This window comes from Triticum urartu, chromosome 6A (assembly GCF_056163025.1).
Source record: "Triticum urartu cultivar PI428250 chromosome 6A, HENAU_Tu73, whole genome shotgun sequence".
NCBI lineage: Eukaryota > Viridiplantae > Streptophyta > Magnoliopsida > Poales > Poaceae > Triticum > Triticum urartu.
This window is the reverse complement of record NC_141878.1, coordinates 459038926-459060927: the sequence shown is the minus strand read 5'-3', so window position 1 is coordinate 459060927 and position 22002 is coordinate 459038926. Positions and strand designations below refer to the sequence as shown.

Below are 22002 nucleotides of genomic sequence, written 5' to 3'. Positions count from 1 at the left end.
AGTGCTCGTCGGAGATGCTTGGGGCGCCGGAGTTGGGCGAGGTGGCCGGAGCGGGGTGGATCCGGCGAGGTCGGCGGGGGTGGCGAGGCGATGCGGGCGGCGCGGAAGCTTCGGGGCACGCGGCGGCCTCCGGCAGAGCAGTCGCGGCGGGGCGGCGCCCGGCGACAAGGTGGCGAGCCGGCGATGGTCGGTGGCGGCGGGGCGCTGCCGGCATTGAGCTGGGGCGGCGCGCCTCGGCGAGGACGCGGCGGTGACCGGGCCCGGATGGCCCCGAGCGGGCCCGGGCCGGCGGGTGAGGCGCGGCGGCGGAGGAGAGTGGCGGCGACAGGTGGCGGGTGGTGGTTGGTTGCGGGGGCGGTGATGCTGAGGTGGCGGCTCCGGATTGGTCCGGGTGAGGTGGCGGTGGCGGTGGACATTGTCCGGCGCGGAGAAGAATTGTCCGGTGGCGCGCGGAGGAGGAAGTTAGGGTTTTATCTGCGCGAAAATTCCGGGAGGGACACGTATATATAGGTAGAGGGAGCTACGAAGCTCCAAATGAGGTGGGGTTTTCGGCCACGCGGTCGTGATCGAACGACCAAGATGATGGAGGGGGTTTTGGTGGGTTTTGGGCCACTTTGGAGGGGTGTTGGGCTGCAACACACACGAGGCCTTTTCGGTCCCTCGGTTAACCGTTGGAGTATCAAACGAAGTCCAAATGGCACGAAACTTGACAGGCGGTCTACCGGTAGTAAACCAAGACCGCATGACAAGTCTCGGTCCAAACCGAAAATGTTTAACACCCGCACATGAAAAGAGGTAGAAAGAGACACCGGGTGACATAGAAGCGCCGGATTGCAAAACGGACAACGGTGAAAATGCTCGGACGCATGAGATGAACATGTATGCAAATGAAATGCACATGATGACATGATATGGAATGCATGACATGCAAGCAATGACATTGCAACAACAGCGAATAACTGGAAGACACCTGGCACATCGGTTTCGGGGCGTCACAGCCCATTTGAAAAACTTGCAGTTTGTGACCTCACTTATAAACCTAGTTGTGATCTCACTTAAAAAATTACAATTGCGGGCCCGTTTGAAAACTTGCAGTCGTAACCCCCACTTAGTAACTTGCAAGCTTGCATAAGAAAAATATTGGCATGAATGATAAACATAAGCTAGCCATCAAAACGTGTTTGACCTGAATGCACAAAAATGAGATAAGATGTGCATCATCCACTGCATATCCTCTAGGTTTCACACACAAATTCGCTACCCCATTTCGCATAGATTCAGACAAAAAAATAACATAAATAGGTTAGAAAAAAAAAGATAAGGGTCGCCGAAAACGTTGCTACCCCAATACATACGAGGGATTGTAGCAAAATATAAGATCGATAAACTGGTTCTAAGCCCCCATCCCATTTTGCATAGATCCCTGCTTACAAACAGCAAAATCAAAGATGAAAATTGTTAGTGGTATTTGTGAAGAAAAAAAATGCAACTACTACCCTCCCACCAATTAGTTGCACGTTGTCAAGGGGGTTGTGCAACTGTGGTTGATACAATTTATTAAATAGTTGTTCATGGGTGTCAGAATTTATGTTCCTACAATTTTTTAAAATATTTCGTACTCCTAAAACAGAAAGAGAAACAAAAAAATTATAAAGTAAGAAAAAAAAGCATAAAATAAATAAGATCAGAAAGCAAAAGGTGAAATAAGAAAAAGGAACACATCTATAGAGATCTCAAGCTCCCTTGAATTGAAGCGTTGTGGTGCTTCGAGGATTGTGGGGGTCAATAGGGCCCCACACGTAAGTGTGTGTTGTTTAGATTTATTTATTTTCTCTTTTTATTTTTTCATGTTTTAATTCATGAGAACTTATTAAAATTTGTGTACTTTAAAAAACATAAACATATTTTTTAATTCTTCAAGTTCGTTAATATTTATTAAATTTGTGGATATCTTTAAGTTCACGGTCATGTAAAGTTTGTGAACATACTTTAAGTTTGAGAAGTTTTTATTTTACGAACATGTTGAAACCATGAATATATTTTTCAATTCACGAATGTTTCTAAAATTCATGGTTTTTAAAAGTCATAATATTTATAAAATTCATTAAACATCATTTAATGTAACTAACCTTTTCAAATAAAAAAAGATAGGCATTTTTTTGAGCTAGTAGTGGGGTGAGGGGAAAAAACTAAACGAGCGAGAGGAGCAGGGAGCCAAGCTGAGCGAGCAAGATCTTCGTGTGCTGACCCATGTGAGCGTCATAATAGCAATTCCATCGGTTTAGCGTGAAATAAGAACTCCCAAGAGGCTCAAACAATCACCACAAGTTGACACCATGGCGGCGACGGATTCTAGAGCGTGCGCAGGCGATGCACGTTATGAGACGCTTAGACGGGATGGTCTTAAGCCCACTAGATTAGATTGTGTCTATTATGCGGACATGGCGCATCTGTATACTTGTAGGTGTAGCGATTGTATTCGCCTAGAAGGAGGCTTCGGGTTGATCCCTCTATTGATTTTGTTAGACTCTGGTGAATAATGAATAAAGATGGTTGTGAGCATCATACTGATGCAGAGCCTGGGGTAATCCTTCTTTTTAAAAAAAAAACAAGGCCAAAATGTGCAAAGGCTTCACAACCATACATCAAATAACTTGTCTCTTCTCTTGAAAAAAAAATACCATAAAAACATTAAAAAAGTCACACAGATAAAATCAAAGCAAAACAACTAATCACAATAATCAATAGATATATAAAAAAGTAAATTTCACGAGTGAAGAACGGCGCAGCGAAGCGTGCCTTAGTCTCTAGTACTAATTGGTGCAACTCATGAGTCATGAGGAGACGAACCAGCGCATCGAGTTAAAAAATGATAAAATGCCCACGTGGGAAAACAAAAAACATGAAAAAACTCATAGAAAACCGAGCCGTGCCGGGCAACGCCCTAAACCCGTAAGCCGGAGCGCGAGCGCTATATCTTGCTCAAGCTTTTTGACTAATCGGGCCGGCCCATTGGGTATATATTTACGAGAGGGGATTGAACCTGGGATCTCCTGGTTGCTTCTTAGAATTGTTACCCACTGAGCTAACATCGAGTTTGTGTTTAATAAGTCGTGCGTAACCTACTAGAACGAAAAGAGCCGTTTTTACACTGATTTTCTGTTTTCTTTTGTTTTTTTCTTTTCTTTCTTCGGTTTCTTCTGTTTCATTCGGTTTTCTTCGGTTCTTTTTCGTTTTTGATTCCTTTTGTTTCTTTTCATTTTTCTTCTCCTTTTCTTATTCTTTTTTCATTTATTTCTTTGTTTTGTTTTTCTTTTTCCTTTTTCTTTTGGTTTATTTTGTTTCTTTTTTAGTTTTCATTTTTTTGGTTAGTTTGGATTTTCATTCTATTTTTTTTATATGTCAACAGCATTTTTTCTAATACATGTTTACATCTTTCCAATACAAATTTAACATTTTTTATACATAGTCAACATTTTTCTATGCATATTTTTTAAATGCTAGATTAATATTTTTTAAATACAAGATTAACATTCTTTGAATTCATGGTCAATATTTTTTTATACACACTTTAAACTTTTTCAAATTCTTGATTAAAATTTTTGAAGTGCAAAATTAATATTTTTCTAATAAATGGTCAACATTTTTTCTATGCACGTTTAACATTTTTCAAATGCTTTATCAACATTTCTCCGAATGCAAGATTAATATTTTTTGAATGCATGGTCAACATTTTTCTATACACATTTAACAATTTGTCAAATGCTTGGTTAACATTTTTCAAATGACTGATTAATATTTTAATATACAATAATAAAAATCACTATTTTTAATGTATGGTCAATATTTAATCTATACACATTTAACATTTTCCCAATGCTTGGCTAGATTTTTTGAAATACTTGTTCAACATTTTTTTTCAAATGATTTATTAATTATCGGTGAAAGTTTTTGTTGACCAGATCAAAAGAAATCACACTTAAAAGACTGTGAAGTTCAAACAATGATTCATGCACATTGGAAGAATACCATCCATGTACTGTAGCTAAGGAACAATTGGATATGCCATTTTGTTGTGAGATATTTAAATGTTTGTCGTGCGTAAAATTAAATAATTCTCTACATCTCCCAGTTCATAATCATTTACTCCAATGCCTTTTATCCGTCGAGACATATGCCTGTTTTGAACTGATTAGGATCTATTTTCATCCTACACCTTTTTGTTAGGTTGATTAGGATAAATTTCAGCCGTACAATGTTACGGTATGCACGGAGTGGGATGTGCATAGTGTTGCGTTTTTTTCCTAGGGAAGCCTGTCATGGCTCTTTTTATTGATATCAAACAATAATTACATCCTGTATAAGATTACATTAAAGAAAGTTAGGGGTTTATCGACCCAGTTATACTGTTTTATCATACAATAAATAAAAAATATAGCTAACTCTTGGATCATATCATTCGCTTCTCTTCATTTGGTACTTCAATTTGACATCCCCATTTGATCTTCAAAACTTAAATCTGCTTGAGAATCACAGTATTTGTGAAAATGTAGGATGCGGAAAAAGAAACTTTAATGCTTGTTATAATGTGTTTGAGGCGGTTTTCGCGAGAGAAAAAGTCAAAATGGAAGAGGAAGAGGAAAGCGTAGGACTGAACGAAGGGGAGAGAACCTTACCAAAATCTTGAGGCCAAAAAAATATGCTCCCGGTGAGGATCGAACTCACGACCTTTCGCTTACGAAGCGAACGCACTACCACTATGCTACGGAAGCGTAGACGACGAGTTATAAATCGCGTTATTAATATTCGCATAATCCTGAGCGGCTGCGTCTCCTAACCAGCATCTGCTGTTTTGCAGCATCTAGGCAACCCTGCGGCCGCACCGCTACCTGCAGTTAGACGCCATGACGAGATCAACAAATAGAGCTTCTCTTGAAGCTAACCGGCAGCGATCCGCGCTGGATGGGACACAGTAGCATTGGAACAGCTAGTAGCATTCTCAGCTGTAGCTCGGAAATAATCCCAGCAAACACCAAATATCACCAACAGACTCGGGCAGATGAAGTCACAGCTAAGAATTCAAACGAGTTACAAAAAGCCAAACGAAGCAGATAGATTACACACAGTAGCACACAGAAGAAGTAACCACGACAAATTTAAGGCGAAATTAACCAAGAGCCAATGGCTGGGCAGTCATCAGATTAGCGAATGAAAACAAGTTCTTACACAGGTGGTTAGCAAGAGAAAAGCATTGGAACAGCTGGTAGCATTCTCAGCTTCCTCTCTGCTAATACACTACTAAGCAACTTCTCAAACCATGAGTCCACAAGTCTAAAAGGGCCCCCTTAACACACAAACACAACATCTACTTCCAAATCTCATCATCTAACACTGAGGATAGCAGGATAGCAAACTAGTACACTAAGCGGGGACCCAACACCCAATTTGCTACCTCATACTCTGATACACTATTTACTCATCATCGTCCTCGTTTTCCTGCAGACAGAAAAATCAAGAGTGTCACTAAAAGCACTAGCGGGTAAACATCATTGGGCGCTACAAACATAAACCAACCATCAACCAAAATGCTCAATGTTTATACCTCATCGCTACCCTCATCTTCGACCTCAGATTTGACCTCCTCATCGTTCTGAGTCTTGGCCTTCTTGGAGCTCGCACTCTCCTGAAAGAATTAGATATGTCAAATTAGCACTAAAACTTTGTAACCTTCACAATTGGACGAACATGCACCATGATCCCAAGGTTACCTTGTTATCAAAGGTGGCTTTGGTCTTCTCATAGTCCTTCTTCTTCTGTTCAGCCTTTTCCACATAAGGTGCTTTGTCCTAACAAATTAAACCGGTCAATAAACCAAATATACAGTACATTAATCATGCCACCCGGTAACGAATATGTTGTTTATTGGAACAAACAGATGTGCAGATTGCATTTAACTATTCAGTTACAACAGAGCCACTTCACATAAACATACATTGAAGAACAAAAGCTGTAATTATGTGCAGCTTAGGAATGTTTAGCAAGTACAGTAACAGGTAAGTGCACTAGGAAAGATCTATGCAGAGACTGTTTGAGCATTGAAAGATGCACTCACCTCATCAGACATAGCTCTCCACTTCTCACCCGCCGCCTTGCTCACCTAATCACTCAGCACGGCAAAAGCAGCTTGAGATGTCTATACAAGCGAAGATAAAAGTGAGAAGAAAACAGGGTAAGGTGGCTCACGTTGGCGACACTCTTGTTGTTGGGGTTCTCCGCGTTGTACTGCTGCCTGAACTCAGACCTGCGAAACAGGCACGAGATATACTAAGAAACCCGGACGAAACCACCAAAGCTGAACAAGAAGTAGAACAGATCTGGAGATCTGGGAGATGGAATAGCAGGGCTAGAGAGAGAGGGCTCACATGAAGACGAAGAAGGCGGAGGGTGGGCGCTTGGGCTTGCCAGCGGCAGCGGCGTCCTTCTTCCTCTTGCTGGCGCCGCCGGCGGCCTTGAGCCTGCAAGAACCAACCAGTCAGACAACCTACACAGATGTGAAATGTCCGGCCACGGCGGAGATCCCCGCACCCTTCCTCGCGGAGTTTCGAAAGAGGCGGAGATCTTACCTGCCCTCGCCCTTCTTGGAGGTGTCGGCCTTGCCCTTCATGGTGGAGGTCGCCGCGCGTGTACGGAGCTAGGGTTTTGCGGAGGGACAGAACGGGGGCGGGGCTTGGTTTGGGAGCGGGGGGAGGCGGAAAGGGCTGGGGCTGCTGGGTTTGTTGGCTTTGTGGCGAGCCGTTGTGCGGTGCGGGGCCGCGTGGGCGGGCGTGAAACGGGGGAAAGGGGACAGCGATGGGTTCGGTGGGTGCAGACGCTGCGACGCGTGGGCGCTGTCTTTTTGGTTTCTTGATTGAGGGTACGCGTGGGCGCAGCAGGGTTCGCATTGCGCACAACCAAAGCATATGCTGCCCGTTGCGACGATGTTTGGGCACAAAATGCTCGTCATTTTTTTTTCGTTCCTTCACGTAAGATCTGGAAACCCTACCCACATTTCTTCTTCCCTTCCGTCGCACTTTCCAATCGCCTTTGCACAGTAAAGTCTAACTGATTAGCCAAGCAAGCAAAGACTTCACGAAGACAAACTGAAATGTAAAAAAGGAAAGAGATAAAACTAGTAGTTTGATGAAGACAAGGATTTGGTAGACCAGTTTCAGTTGCTGTGACAATTGTACATCTGCTTAGGGAGGCTGAGTGAACTCAGAAGAATGTGTCTTCACCTTATTCCCCTTGAGTTAAGGACACCTAGTCCTTACCCAATCACTCTAGTAAGTCTTCAAGGTAGACTTTCAAATGTTTACAGATTTCATTCACCGACGATCCACAATGACTTTTGGATTATCAGAACATGACGCCTAACCGGCTGGAGGATACACAATCCTCAAGTGTAACAAGTTTTCAGGTCACGCGAACAAAAAAACTTTAATGATGTCTAGCACTCTTTGGCTCTGGGTGTTTTGGGTTTTGTCCTCGCAAGGATCTCGTTCTCAAAGGCTTCGGAGGTGGGTTGCTCTTAAACGACAAAAGTCGTGCACTAACTCGGAGCAGCCACCAATTTATGATGTAGGGGGTGGGCTATTTATAGCCAGGAGGCAACCCGACATGATATGTCTGAAATGACCCTGGGTCACTAAGGAACCAACACGTCTCCAACGATTGGATTTCAAACACACGCGGCAACTTGGCTTGGGCTGCAATCAAAGCTGACTCATCCAAATCTGGATAAGATTCGCTCTCATTGTCTTCGTTCGAAGACATAGGATTTTGGTTGAGCATCACTTCAGTCATCTGACTTTATTCATTTGGACCCCACTTAACAGTTCGATGGTTCATATCACTCAATAAAGAAGAAAATGGAACTACGAAAGAAACCATGTCTTCGCACTCCATAGTCTTCAAGTGAATGTCTTCACAAGTCACTATCTTCAACGTGAATGTCTTCACGAACCACCATTGTCTTCAATGTCTTCATACATTTTTAGGGGTCATCTCTGGTAGGTAAATCGTATCAATGAGGGACTACTACCCGTGTTATCCTGTAATTCTCACGAACACATTAGTCCCTCAACCATGTTTGTCGTCAATACTCCAAAACCAACTAGGGGTGGCACTAGATGCACTTACAATCTCCCCCTTTTTGGTGATTGATGACAAACTGGTTGAAGTTTTCAATAGGGATAAAAGTATGTGAAAAAATAAAGTACATGGGCATTGTCTTCATAGGTTGGAAGAGGCTCCCCCTGAAGATGTGCATATAAATGTTTTGCTTTTGAATGCAGCTGCACATGGCAGGTTTTGCTTTGTGGAGATCCTCTTCAACACATGGAGACCATTCATCTTGCATACACAAATGTAATGAAGATAATGAAATGCATAATGAGAAATGGGCGTCTGCAGAATGACTTCATGCGGGATTTATCATCGCATCATAAGGTAGCAGCAAAAGTGGCAGACGACCATCAAGTTTAAGTGTTACAACTCAAAAGCCAATAGTTCAAGAACAAGAGTTGTAAAAACTTAGGCAAGAAATAAGCACCCGACCCATATGGACCCGCTTGAAGACTATCAACTGAAGGAAATATGCCCTAGAGGCAATAATAATGTTATTATTTTATTTCCTTATATCATGATAAATGTTTATTATTCATGCTAGAATTGTATTATCCGGAAACATAATACTTGTGTGAATACATAGACAAACTAAACGTCACTAGTATGCCTCTACTTGACTAGCTCGTTAATCAAAGATGGTTATGTTTCCTAACCATAGACATGTGTTGTCATTTGATTAACGGGATCACATTATTAGGAGAATGATGTGATTGACATGACCCATTCCATTAGCTTAGCACCCGATCGTTTAGTATGTTGTTATTGCTTTCTTCATGACTTATACATGTTCCTATGACTATGAGATTATACAACTCCCGTTTGCCGGAGGAACACTTTGTGTGGTACCAAACGTCACAACGTAACTAGGTGATTACAAAGGAGCTCTACAGGTGTCTCCAAAGGTAAATGTTGGTTTGGCGTATTTCGAGATTAGGATTTGTCACTCCGATTGTCGGAGAGGTATCTCTGGGCCCTCTCGGTAATGCACATCACATAAGCCTTGTAAGCATTGCAACTAATGAGTTAGTTGCGAGATGATGTATTACGAAACGAGTAAAGAGACTTGCCGGTAACAAGATTGAACTAGGTATTGAGATACCGACGATCGAATCTCGGGCAAGTAACATACCGATGACAAAGGGAACAACGTATGTTGTTATGCGGTCTGACCGATAAAGATCTTCGTAGAATATGTGGGAGCCAATATGAGCATCCAGGTTCCGCTATTGGTTATTGACCGGAGACATGTCTCGGTCATGTCTACATTGTTCTCGAACCTGTAGGGTCCGCACGCTTAAGGTTTCGATGACAGTTATATTATGAGTTTATGAGTTTTGATGTACCGAAGTTAGTTCGGAGTCCCGGATGTGATCACGGACATAACGAGGAGTCTCGGAATGGTCGAGACATAAAGATTGATATATTGGACGGCTATATTCGGACACCGGAAATGTTCCGGGTGATTTCAGAGAAAACCGGAGTGCCGGAGGGTTACCGGAACCCCCCGGGAGAAGTGATGGGCCATATGGGCCTTAGTGGAGAGAGAGAAGGACAGCCAGGGTGGGCTGCGCGCCTCCTCCCCCTGGTCCGAATTGGACTAGGAGAGGGGGGGCGGGGCCCCCCTTTCCTTCTCCCTCCCCACTTCCTTTCCCCCTCCTAGTAGGAGTCCTACTCCTACTAGGAGGACTCCTCCTTGGCGCGCCAATAGGGCCGGCCGGCCTCCTCCCCTTGCTCCTTTATATACGGGGGCAGGGGGCACCCCTACAGACACAAGTTGATCCACGTGATCATTTTCTTAGCCATGTGCGGTGCCCCCTTCCACCATAATCCCCGATAATATTGTAGTGGTGCTTAGGCGAAGCCCTGCGACGGTAGAACATCAAGATCGTCACCACGCCGTCGTGCTGACGGAACTCTTCCCCGACACTTTGCTGGATCGGAGTTCGGGGATCGTCATCGAGCTGAACGTGTGCTAAAACTCGGAGGTGCCGTAGTTTCGGTGCTTGATCGGTCGGGCCGTGAAGACGTACGACTACATCAACCGCGTTGTGCTAACGCTTTCGCTGTCGGTCTACAAGGGTACGTAGATCACACTCTCCCCTCTCGTTGCTATGCATCACCATGATCTTCCATGTGCGTAGGAATTTTTTTGAAATTACTACGTTCCCCAACAGTGGCATCCGAGCCTAGGTTACATGTGTTGATGTTATATGCACGAGTAGAACACAAGTGAGTTGTGGGCGATATAAGCCATACTGCTTACCAGCATGTCATACTTTGGTTCGGCGGTATTGTTGGACGAAGCGGCCCGGACCGAAATTATGCGTACGCTTACGCGAGACCGGTTCTCCCGACGTGCTTTGCACAAAGGTGGCTAGCGGGTGTAAGTTTCTCCAACTTTAGTTGAACCGAGTGTGGCTACGCCCGGTCCTTGCGAAGGTTAAAACAGCATCAACTTGACAAACTATCGTTGTGGTTTTGATGCGTAGGTAAGATTGGTTCTTACTTAAGCCCGTAGCAGCCACGTAAAACTTGCAACAACAAAGTAGAGGACGTCTAACTTGTTTTTGCAGGGCATGTTGTGATGTGATATGGTCAAGACATGATGCTAAATTTTATTGTATGAGATGATCATGTTTTGTAACCAAGTTATCGGCAACTGGCAGGAGCCATATGGTTGTCGCTTCATTGTATGCAATGCAATTGTGATGTAATGCTTTACTTTATCACTAAGCGGTAGCGATAGTCGTGGAAGCATAAGATTGGCAAGACGACAACGATGCTACGATGGTGATCAAGGTGTCGCGCCGGTAACGATGGTGATCATGACGGTGCTTTGAAGATGGAGATCACAAGCACAAGATGATGATCGCCATATCATATCACTTATATTGATTGCATGTGATGTTTATCTTTTATGCATCTTATATTGCTTTGTTTGATGGTAGCATTTTAAGATGATCTCTCACTAATTATCAAGAAGTGTTCTCCCTGAGTATGCACCGTTGCGAAAGTTCTTCATGCTGAGACACCACGTGATGATCGGGTGTGATAGGCTCTACGTTCAAATACAACGGGTGCAAAATAGTTGCACACGTGGAATACTCAGGTTATACTTGACGAGACAAGCATATACAGATATGGCATCGGAACACGGAGACTGAAAGGTCGAGCGTGAATCATATAGTAGATATGATCAACATAGTGATGTTCACCAATGAAACTACTCCATCTCACGTGATGATCGAACATGGTTTAGTTGATTTGGATCACGTAATCACTTAGAGGATTAGAGGGATGTCTATCTAAGTGGGGGTTCTTTAGTAATATGATTAATTGAACCTAAATTTATCATGAACTTAGTACCTGATAGTATCTTGCTTGTTTATGTTTGATTGTAGATAGATGGCCCGTGTTGTTGTTCCATTGAATTTTAATGCGTTCCTTGAGAAAGCAAAGTTGAAAGATGATGGTAGCAATTACACGGACGGGGTCCGTAACTTGAGGATTATCCTCATTACTACACAGAAGAATTACGTCCTGGAAGCACCGTTGGGTGCCAGGCCTGCTGCTGGAGCAACACCAGATGTTATGAACGTCTGGCAGAGCAAAGCTGATGACTACTCGATAGTTCAGTGTGCCATGTTTTACGGCTTAGAATCGGGACTTCAACGATGTTTTGAACGTCATGGAGCATATGAGATGTTCCAGGAGTTGAAGTTAATATTTCAAGCAAATGCCCGGATTGAGAGATATGAAGTCTCCAATAAGTTCTATAGCTGCAAGATGGAGGAGAACAGTTCTGTCAGTGAGCATATACTCAAAATGTCTGGGTATAATAATCACTTGATTCAATTGGGAGTTAATCTTCCAGATGATTACATCATTGACAGAATTCTCCAATCACTGCCACCAAGCTACAAGAGCTTTGTGATGAACTATAATATGCAAGGGATGAACAAGACTATTCCCGAACTCTTCGCAATGCTAAAAGCTGCGGAGGTAGAAATCAAGAAGGAGCATCAAGTGTTGATGGTCAACAAGACCACTAGTTTCAAGAAAAAGGGCAAAGGGAAGAAGAAGGGGAACTTCAAAAAGAACAGCAAGCAAGTTGTTACTCAAGAGAAGAAATCCAAACCTGGACCTAAGCCTGAAACTGAGTGCTTCTACTGCAAGCAGACTGGTCACTGGAAGCGGAACTGCCCCAAGTATTTGGCGGATAAGAAGGATGGCAAGGTGAACAAAGGTATATGTGATATACATGTTATTGATGTGTACCTTACTAATGCTCGCAGTAGCACCTGGGTATTTGATATTGGTTCTGTTGCTAACATTTGCAACTCGAAACAAGGACTACGGATTAAGCGAAGATTGGCTAAGGACGAGGTGACGATGCGCGTGGGAAATGGTTCCAAAGTCGATGTGATCGCGGTCGGCATGCTACCTCTACATCTACCTTCGGGATTAGTATTAAACCTAAATAATTGTTATTTGGTGCCAGCGTTAAGCATGAACATTACATCTGGATCTTGTTTGATGCGAGACGGTTATTCGTTTAAATCAGAGAATAATGGTTGTTCTATTTATATGAGTAATATCTTTTATGGTCATGCACCCTTAAAGAGTGGTCTATTCTTATTAAATCTCGATAGTAGTGACACACATATTCATAATGTTGAAGCCAAAAGATGCAGAGTTGATAATGATAGTGCAACTTATTTGTGGCACTGCCGTTTGGGTCATATCGATGTAAAGCGTATGAAGAAACTCCATACTGATGGACTTTTGGAACCACTTGATTATGAATCACTTGGTACTTGCGAACCATGCCTTATGGGTAAGATGACAAAAACACCTTTCTCCGGTACTATGGAGAGAGCAACAGATTTGTTGGAAATCATACATATAGATGTATGTGGTCCGATGAATGTTGAGGCTCGTGGCGGATATCGTTATTTTCTCACCTTCACAGATGACTTAAGCAGATATGGGTATATCTACTTAATGAAACATAAGTCTGAAACGTTTGAAAAGTTCAAAGAATTTCAGAGTGAAGTTGAAAATCATCGTAACAAGAAAATAAAATTCCTACGATCTGATCGTGGAGGAGAATATTTGAGTTACGAGTTTGGTGTACATTTGAAACAATGCGGAATAGTTTCGCAACTCACGCCACCCGGTACACCACAGCGTAATGGTGTATCCGAACATCGTAATCGTACTTTACTAGATATGGTGCGATCTATGATGTCTCTTACTGATTTACCCTATCGTTTTGGGGTTATGCTCTAGAGACGGCCGCATTCATGTTAAATAGGGCACCATCAAAATCCGTTGAGACGACGCCTTATGAACTATGGTTTGGCAAGAAAGCAAAGTTGTCGTTTTTGAAAGTTTGGGGCTGCGATGCTTATGTGAAAAAGCTTCAACCTGATAAGCTCGAACCCAAATCGGAGAAATGTGTCTTCATAGGATATCCAAAGGAAACTATTGGATACACCTTCTATCACAGATCCGAAGGCAAGACTTTTGTTGCTAAATTCGGAAACTTTCTAGAGAAGGAGTTTCTCTCGAAAGAAGTGAGTGGGAGGAAAGTAGAACTTGATGAGGTAACTGTACATGCTCCCTTATTGGAAAGTAGTACATCACAGAAATCAGTTTCTGTGACACCTACACCAATTAGTGAGGAAGCTAATGATAATGATCATGAAACTTCAGAACAAGATACTACTGAACCTCGTAGATCAACCAGAGTAAGATCCGCACTAGAGTGGTACGGTAATCCTGTTCTGGAAGTCATGCTACTAGATCATGATGAACCTACGAACTATGGAGAAGCGATGGTGAGCCCAGATTCCGCAAAATGGCTTGAAGCCATGAAATCTGAGATGGGATCCATGTATGAGAACAAAGTATGGACTTTGGTTGACTTGCCCAATGATCGGCAAGCAATTGAGAATAAATGGATCTTCAAGAAGAAGACTGACGCTGACGGTAATGTTACTGTCTACAAAGCTCGACTTGTCGCGAAAGGTTTTCGACAAGTTCAAGGGATTGACTACGATGAGACCTTCTCACCCGTAGCGATGCTTAAGTCTGTCCGAATCATGTTAGCAATTGCCGCATTTTATGATTATGAAATTTGGCAGATGGATGTCAAAACTGCATTCCTGAATGGATTTCTAGAAGAAGAGTTGTATATGATGTAACCGGAAGGTTTTGTCGATCCAAAGGGAGCTAACAAAGTGTGCAAGCTCTAGCGATCCATTTATGGACTGGTGCAAACTTCTCGGAGTTGGAATAAATGCTTTGATAGTGTGATCAAAGCATTTGGTTTTGTACAGACTTTTGGAGAGGCCTGTATTTACAAGAAAGTGAGTGGGAGCTCTGTAGCATTTCTGATATTATATGTAGATGGCATATTACTAATCGGAAATGATATAGAATTTCTGGATAGCATAAAGGGATACTTGAATAAGAGTTTTTTAATGAAAGATCTCGGTGAAGCTGCTTACATATTGGGCATTAATGTAGCGACCAGACCTCAAACAGTCTGATCTCTGTGCTCTGGTGTAATCCCTGGATCAGTAATGCTGACACCACACAGTACTCGGAGGATTTATAACAGAGTAGCAATCACACACTTATTACATCGAGTGTCTCCATAGAGAACTTATTACAATAAATATGGCTTAAGGCCATCTAATAACGATAACAGCGGAAGGCTTGGAAGATAAGTGAGTCCATCAACTCCAACAGCATCACTGAGTATAGAACCACGACCTAAAAACTCCTTAATCATCGTCTGAAAAGTCTGCAACATTAACGTTGCGGCCCGAAACGGGTCAGCACGTGGAATATGCTGGCAAGGTAACACATAGAGAATAATGGAATGAAACAGCTATACTATATGCATATTTGGCTGGTGGAAAGCTCTATGGTTACAGTTTTGCGTAAAGCCAATTTTTCCCTACTTCAAAGGAATAAATTTAATTACTATCATGGTAGTTGTTAAACATTGAGAATGGTTGACAGCATTCTCAATCCCAATTAAGCATCATCATTAAACAAAGCCCAACAAAATTAATTTAGGGTAACATGTTGAGATTCACATGATAATCCAGGTACTAGATACTCAAGATGTCCATAACCTGGGACACGGCTAACCATGATTAGTTTATTACACTCTGCAGAGGTTTGCGCACTTTTCCCCACAAGACTCGATCGCCTCCGTTTGGTTTCTCGCACTACATGATGTTTGAGAAGACGGATGACCGAGACATAGTCTTTCAGAAGCGCTAGCACCTTACGATCGGGTAGACCGTACCACCTACATCCCCTACATCTACTAGTCTACTACTGTAAGAGTTCGCACAACTTAGTCAACTATGCTAGAGCCCATAATAGTTTGTGGCTGCACATGGAAGTTTCTAGTATGAATAGTCTCATGATCCCTTTGAGCCTTGGTGGCGGTGCAAAAGAAAACAGGCAAGTCCTGGAATACCCAGGTGCCTCAATCCACCCAGATGTGTGTTTAAGTTGCCACCTTAGATAAACCATTAATTAACAAAACTCACATCTGTCAAGGATATCACTCACCCAATCCACGTCTACTAGCATAGCATGGCATAATAAGCAAACGCAGAAGTAACTCCCAAAGGTTTGATAATAAACAGGTAATAGGTACTACCTCATCTACTTCCCATTCCACAATTTAATTAGATCCTAATTATGCAATGTGTGAGGATTTGATCTAATGCAATAAAATTGGGTAGTAGAAAAGGTATGATCAAAGTGTTACTTGCCTTGCTCATGATCCGCGAAACCTAGCGATTCGAAGTAACAAGTGGCGCACTCCGGGTACTCTATCGCAAACAAACAAACAAGCATACAATAAGTACTCATCTAATGCATGGGTAAAACTCAAATAAGAAAACTAACCAGAAGGTTCAACTTAAGAACTTCGGTTGGCAAAAAAAATCAAATCGAACGAAACAACGAAAGTCAAACGGCGAAAGAAAACAACTTCGTTCTACTAATCTGGATCTAGGGCAAATTTTACAGTAGCAAAATCTTGTTTAAGTTGGTTAAACGGATAGAGGGTTTCGAGACGAAACTCCAGGCGCTTGAATCGCCTGATTCTGATAAACGAGCGAAAAAATATACTAAAACAAAAATCGGATCAGGAATCGCGATCAGAAAAATCGTGGATTTAATCCGAGAAAAAGAAAAACGACGAACGTTCGCTAGAACGAACGAATGGACGAACGCTCACTATTTAAATAAACCGGTAAAACCGATCTATTTAAAAAAACGAATCTAAAAAACCGACGGAAAAACCGAACGGTTTTTCGAATAAAATAAAAAAACGACACGGATTTCGAGGCGGCGGCGAACCTCGGCGAGCGTGCGGCGGTGGTGAGGCGGCGCGGCAGCGGCGAGGCACGGCGCGTGCGGCGGCGACGGCGGTGCAGGCGGGGCGGGGCGGCTCGGGCGGCTCAGGGCTAGGGTTTGCCCAGGTGGGCTGCCCCGGCTTATAAAGCCTGCCGGGCCAGAGTCCCGGACGGACACGGCCCGGTTAGGTCGGTTCACTTTTTTTTAATTTCGCTCGGAAGAAAAAAAAAGAAATACTAAACGGACTCCAAAAATTCCAAAATAAATTTTCACGGGCTTCTAAAAGCAAGCCGCACAAGGTGAACATTTATTTGGGACCTATATGCAATTTTGAAAAACGCACATGTTTCCTAAATTCAAATAAAACACCGAAAAACTCCGAAATAAAATCTTATTTGATTTTATTATTAAATCCTCAATATTTCTTTATTTTGGGAAAGTCATTTTATTCCCTCTCTCATATTTTTGTAATAGAAATAATTGACGATAAAATAAATAAAATCAAACGATCCTATTCTCAAAATTTGAGAAAACTCAAATATGAAAATAACGAAATCCCCAACTCTCTCCGTGGGTCATTGAGTTGCGTAGAATTTCTAGGATCAACCAAAATGCAAAATAAAATATGATATGCATAGATGATCTAATGTATAACATTCCAAATTAGAAATTTGGGATGTTACAAACCTACACCCCTTAAGATGAATCTCGCCCTCGAGATTCGGGTTGGTTAGAAAATAGGTGAGTGTGGTCCTTGAGCAAATCTTCCTCTCGTTCCCAGGTGGCTTCATCCTCCGTGTGGTGGCTCCACTGAACTTTGCAAAAATTGATAACCTTGCTGCGAGTAACTCGGCTGGCAAACTCGAGAATCTTAATTGGTTTCTCCTCGTACGTAAAATCGTTATCCAACTGAATAGTTTCCAATGGCACTGTGTCTCTCAAAGGTATGTCAGCCATCTCCGCGTGACATTTTTTTAACTGAGAAATGTGGAACACATCATGAACTCCTGACAATCCTTCGGGCAATTCCAACTTGTAGGCCACTTCCCCCATACGCTCCAAAACTCGATATGGTCCTACAAATCGTGGCGCTAACTTCCCTTTAACTCCAAAACGCTTTGTTCCCCGAAGTGGAGATACTCGAAGATAAGCTCTATCTCCGACTTCGTAAACTACCTCCTTGCATTTAGAATCTGCATAACTTTTTGCCTGGACTGGGCTATCTTGAGCCTATCGCGAATCAACTTCACCTTCTGTTCAGACTCTTTAATCAAGTCAGGTCCAAACAACTGGCGGTCTCCAACTTCGTCCCACGATAACGGTGTCCTGCACCTCCTTCCGTACAAAGCTCCGAAAGGGGCCATCTTTAAACTGGTTTGGTAACTGTTGTTGTAAGAGAACTCTGCATATGGCAAATTATCGTCCCAACTAGATCCATAATCTAGCGCACAAGCTCTCAGCATATCCTCCAAAATCTGATTTACTCTCTCGGTCTGTCCATCTGTCTGTGGATGAAAAGCTGTACTGAACTCTAGCCTGGTACCCAAAGTTTTGTGCAACTGCTTCCAGAACTTTGAGGTAAACTGGGTTCCTCTATCTGATACGATACTCCTTGGAACTCCATGCAGACATACGATCCTGGTCATGTATATCTTTGCCAACTTAGCACTGGTATAAGTGGTCTTTACTGGGATGAAATGAGCTACTTTCGTCAATCGATCAACTACAACCCAAATCGAGTCATAGCCTGAACGAGTCCTGGGCAATCCCGTGATAAAATCCATGCCTAGCTTATCCCACTTCCATTTGGGTATTGGCAATGGTTGTAACAATCCTGCTGGTTTCTGATGCTCTGCCTTTACTCTCTGACATACATCACAAACTGCTACATACTCCGCAATATCCTTCTTCATTCCGGTCCACCAGAAAATATCCTTCAGATCCAAGTACATCTTGGTATTTCCTGGGTGAATTGAATACGGTGAGTCGTGTGCCTCTTGCAAAATCAACTTCCTGATCTCCGGGTCATTGGGCACGTAAACGCGGTCTTCAAACCATAGGGTATCGTGCTCATCCTCATGAAATCCCTTTGCTTTTCCTTTGCTAAGTTTCTCCTTAATGGAGGCAATTTCTTTGTCAGTCCTCTGAGCTTCTCTGATTCTATCTATCAAAGTTGACTGAATCTCCAATGCTGCTACATAGCCTCTCGGAACTATTTCCAAACATAGTTCACGAAGATTTTCTGCTAACTCCCTTGGTATTTCTCCCGTCATTAATGTATTGGCGTGGCTCTTACGGCTTAATGCGTCAGCTACTACATTAGCCTTTCCGGAGTGATAATGCAATCTCATATCATAATCCTTGATAAGCTCCAACCATCTCCTTTGTCTGAGATTTAACTCCTTCTGTGTGAAAATATACTTCAAACTCTTATGATCCGTGTACACCTCACAATGATTTTCAATGAGGAAATGTCTCCATGTTTTCAATGCATGCACTACGGCTGCTAACTCCAAATCATGCGTGGCATAATTCAACTCATGAGGCTTCAGTTGTCTTGAGGCATATGAAACAACTCTCCCGTCCTGCATAAGCACTGCTCCAAGTCCTCGACGTGAAGCGTCGCAATACACCTCATAATCTTTGGTCTGGTCTGGCAAAATCAACACTGGTGAGGTAACCAAACGTTTCTTCAACTCCTGGAAACTAGCCTCACATTCCTCTGTCCATATGAACTTGGTATCTTTCTTCAACAACTCAGTCATAGGCTTCGCAATCTTTGAGAAATTCTCAATAAATCTCCGGTAGTATCCTGCGAGTCCAAGAAAACTCCGGATCTCTCCAACTGTTGTTGGGGCTTCCCACTTGGTCACGGTATCATCTTGTAACGCCCTCGATGCGGCTATAGCTCCCACGTGTCGAGGCACGACTTAGAGACATAACCGCATTGAAAGCAATGTCGCAAGTTAGGCAATCTTCACAACATCCCATGTAAAATAAATAATAAAGGGGAGAGATACATAGTTGGCTTACACTCGCCACGTCAATCAAAGTGCATAAATAACATTACAACATTCAAACACTCATGGCCCGACTACGGCGCCAAAATAAAAGATAACCCAACATGCGACACGGTCCCGATCACCCCAACTGGGCACCACTACTGATCATCAAGGAAAGACACGTAGTATCGTTGAGAGTCCACGTCGAACTCCCACTTGAGCTCAAGCGCGCCATCTGGAGCGGAATCATCAGGCCCTGCATCTGGTTTGGAAGTAATCTATGAGCCACAGGGACTCAGCAATCTCGCACCCTCGCGATCAAGACTATTTAAGCTTAATAGGTAAGGCAAGGAAAATATGTGGAGCTGCAGCAAGCGACTAGCATATATGGTGGCTATCCTGTTCGCAAAAGAGAGCGAGAAGAGGAGGCAAAGCGCGAACGAGTAACTAGAGGGCAACCTGCGGCAAGCATTACTCCAACACCGTGTTCACTTCCCGGACTCCGCCGAGAAGAGACCATCACGGTAACTCACACTGTTGATTCATTTTAATTAAGTTAAGGTTCAAGTTATCTACAACTGGACATTAACAAATTCCCATCTGCCCATAACCGCGGGCACGGCTTTCGAAAGTTCAAATACCTGTAGGGGAGTCCCAGCTTAGCCCACGACAAGCTCTCACGGTCAACGAAGGAATAGACCATCTCCCGAGACATTCCGATCAGACTCGGTATCCCGGTTCTACAAGACACTTCGACAAGTTAAAACAAATCCAGCAACACCGCCCGAATGTGCCAACAAATCCCGATAGGAGCTACACATATCTCGTTCTCAGGGCACACTCAGATGAGACATCCTACGAGTAAAACCAACCCTCAAGTTGCCCCTAGGTGGCCCCGCAGTCTACTCGGTCGGACCAACACTCAGAGGAGCACTGGCCCCGGGGGGGTTTAAATAAGATGACCCTCGGGCTCCGGAAACCCAAGGGAAAAAGAGGCTAGGTGGCAAATGGTAAAACCAAGGTTGGGCATTGCTGGAAAAGCTTTAATCAAGGCGAACTATCAAGGGGTTCCCATTATCACCCAACCGCGTAAGGAACGCAAAATCCGGGAACATAACACCGATATGACGGAAACTAGGGCGGCAAGAGTGGAACAAAACACTAGGCGAGAGGCCGAGCCTTCCACCCTTTACCAAGTATATAGATGCATTAAGATAACAAGATAATATAATGATATCCCAACAAGTAAATAATGTTCCAACAAGGAACGGACTCCAATCTTCACCTGCAACTAGCAACGCTATAAGAGGGGCTGAGCAAAGCGGTAACATAGCCAATCAACGGTTTGCTAGGACATGGGGGGGTTAGAGGTTTGACAAGGCAATTTAGGAGGCATGATAAGCAAGTGGTAGGCATCGTAGCATAGGCATAGCAAAGGAGCGAGCATCTAGCAAAGCAAAGATAGTAGTGATTTCGAGGGTATGATCATCTTGCCTGCAAAGTTGTCAAAGTTGACTGGATCCTCGAAAGCAAACTCAACGGGCTCCTCGTTAGCGAACTCGTCTCCCGGATCTACCCAAACAAGACAAACAAGCAAATGGAACACAATCAACCACGTGCAAAGCTCAAACAATATGATGCAAAGATGGTATGCTATGCGGGATGCGATGCGGGATGCATATGCAAGATTTGACGAGGAATGAATGAACCTGGCCTCAATTTGGAAATCCAAGTGTGCCACTGGAAAGGTGATATGAAATCACTTGAAAACGATATAAAGAACGCCAGAATCGGAGTTACGGTTTGGAAATGGCAAGCAATTCAAATATGATCACGTTCTGCGATTTACAGCAAGTAGCCATCTAAATGCAACAAGATAAACATGCTACAGCACCCAAACATGGCATCAAAATACATGGCAGGAATCCATTCATGATGCTTAACAAAAGTCTAGCACTGAGCTACGGCCAATTCATCCATTAACAGGTTCAAACAAGCATGGCAAAAATGCATTTGACAAACAGATTTCAGACTTAGTGAAATTAACACTTGTCTAGAATTTCAGATCAGATAACACTCTTCGGAGCATGAAAACTATATGCTACAGGACCTGAACATGGCAAGGAAAAGCATGGCATGGAGCTACTCAAAGAGCTTAACAAAAGTCCCTTAATGACCTTGAGCCAAAAGGGATCAGAAAATACATTTGCAAGCATGTGAACATGGAAAAAACATAATCAGATCACAGACTTAGCGAAAACTGGAGCATGCTGAAACAGATATCAAGTAGGCATGTTTATGAGCTCGATGCACTCACTACAGAGCAAGTCATGACAATCTAAGCATACACCCATCAAGAATACACAAAATACAAGCTAGACATGGCAAGAACAATACCATAGCATGCACGGATCAACTACAACATCCTCGGCAAAATCGC

The 22002-nt window shown here is 43.1% G+C and overlaps 1 protein-coding gene and 1 non-coding gene across 2 annotated transcripts; both read right to left on the bottom strand.

The window, feature by feature from the left end:
• Positions 1–4700: 4700 nt before the first annotated feature.
• TRNAT-CGU (transfer RNA threonine (anticodon CGU)) lies at positions 4701–4772 on the bottom strand. Its single transcript has one exon. It is a non-coding gene; the product is annotated as a tRNA-Thr (tRNA).
• Positions 4773–5167: 395 nt separating this feature from the next.
• On the bottom strand, positions 5168–6809 carry LOC125512302 (high mobility group B protein 2). The gene is made up of 7 exons (XM_048677397.2): positions 6624–6809; positions 6423–6515; positions 6244–6301; positions 6113–6157; positions 5769–5846; positions 5603–5683; positions 5168–5496 (listed from the first exon to the last, which is right to left on the bottom strand). Exons 1-7 carry the CDS (start codon positions 6662–6664, stop codon positions 5473–5475), a joined length of 420 nt encoding a protein of 139 aa, XP_048533354.1. The 5' UTR covers positions 6665–6809; the 3' UTR covers positions 5168–5472.
• Positions 6810–22002: the final 15193 nt, after the last annotated feature.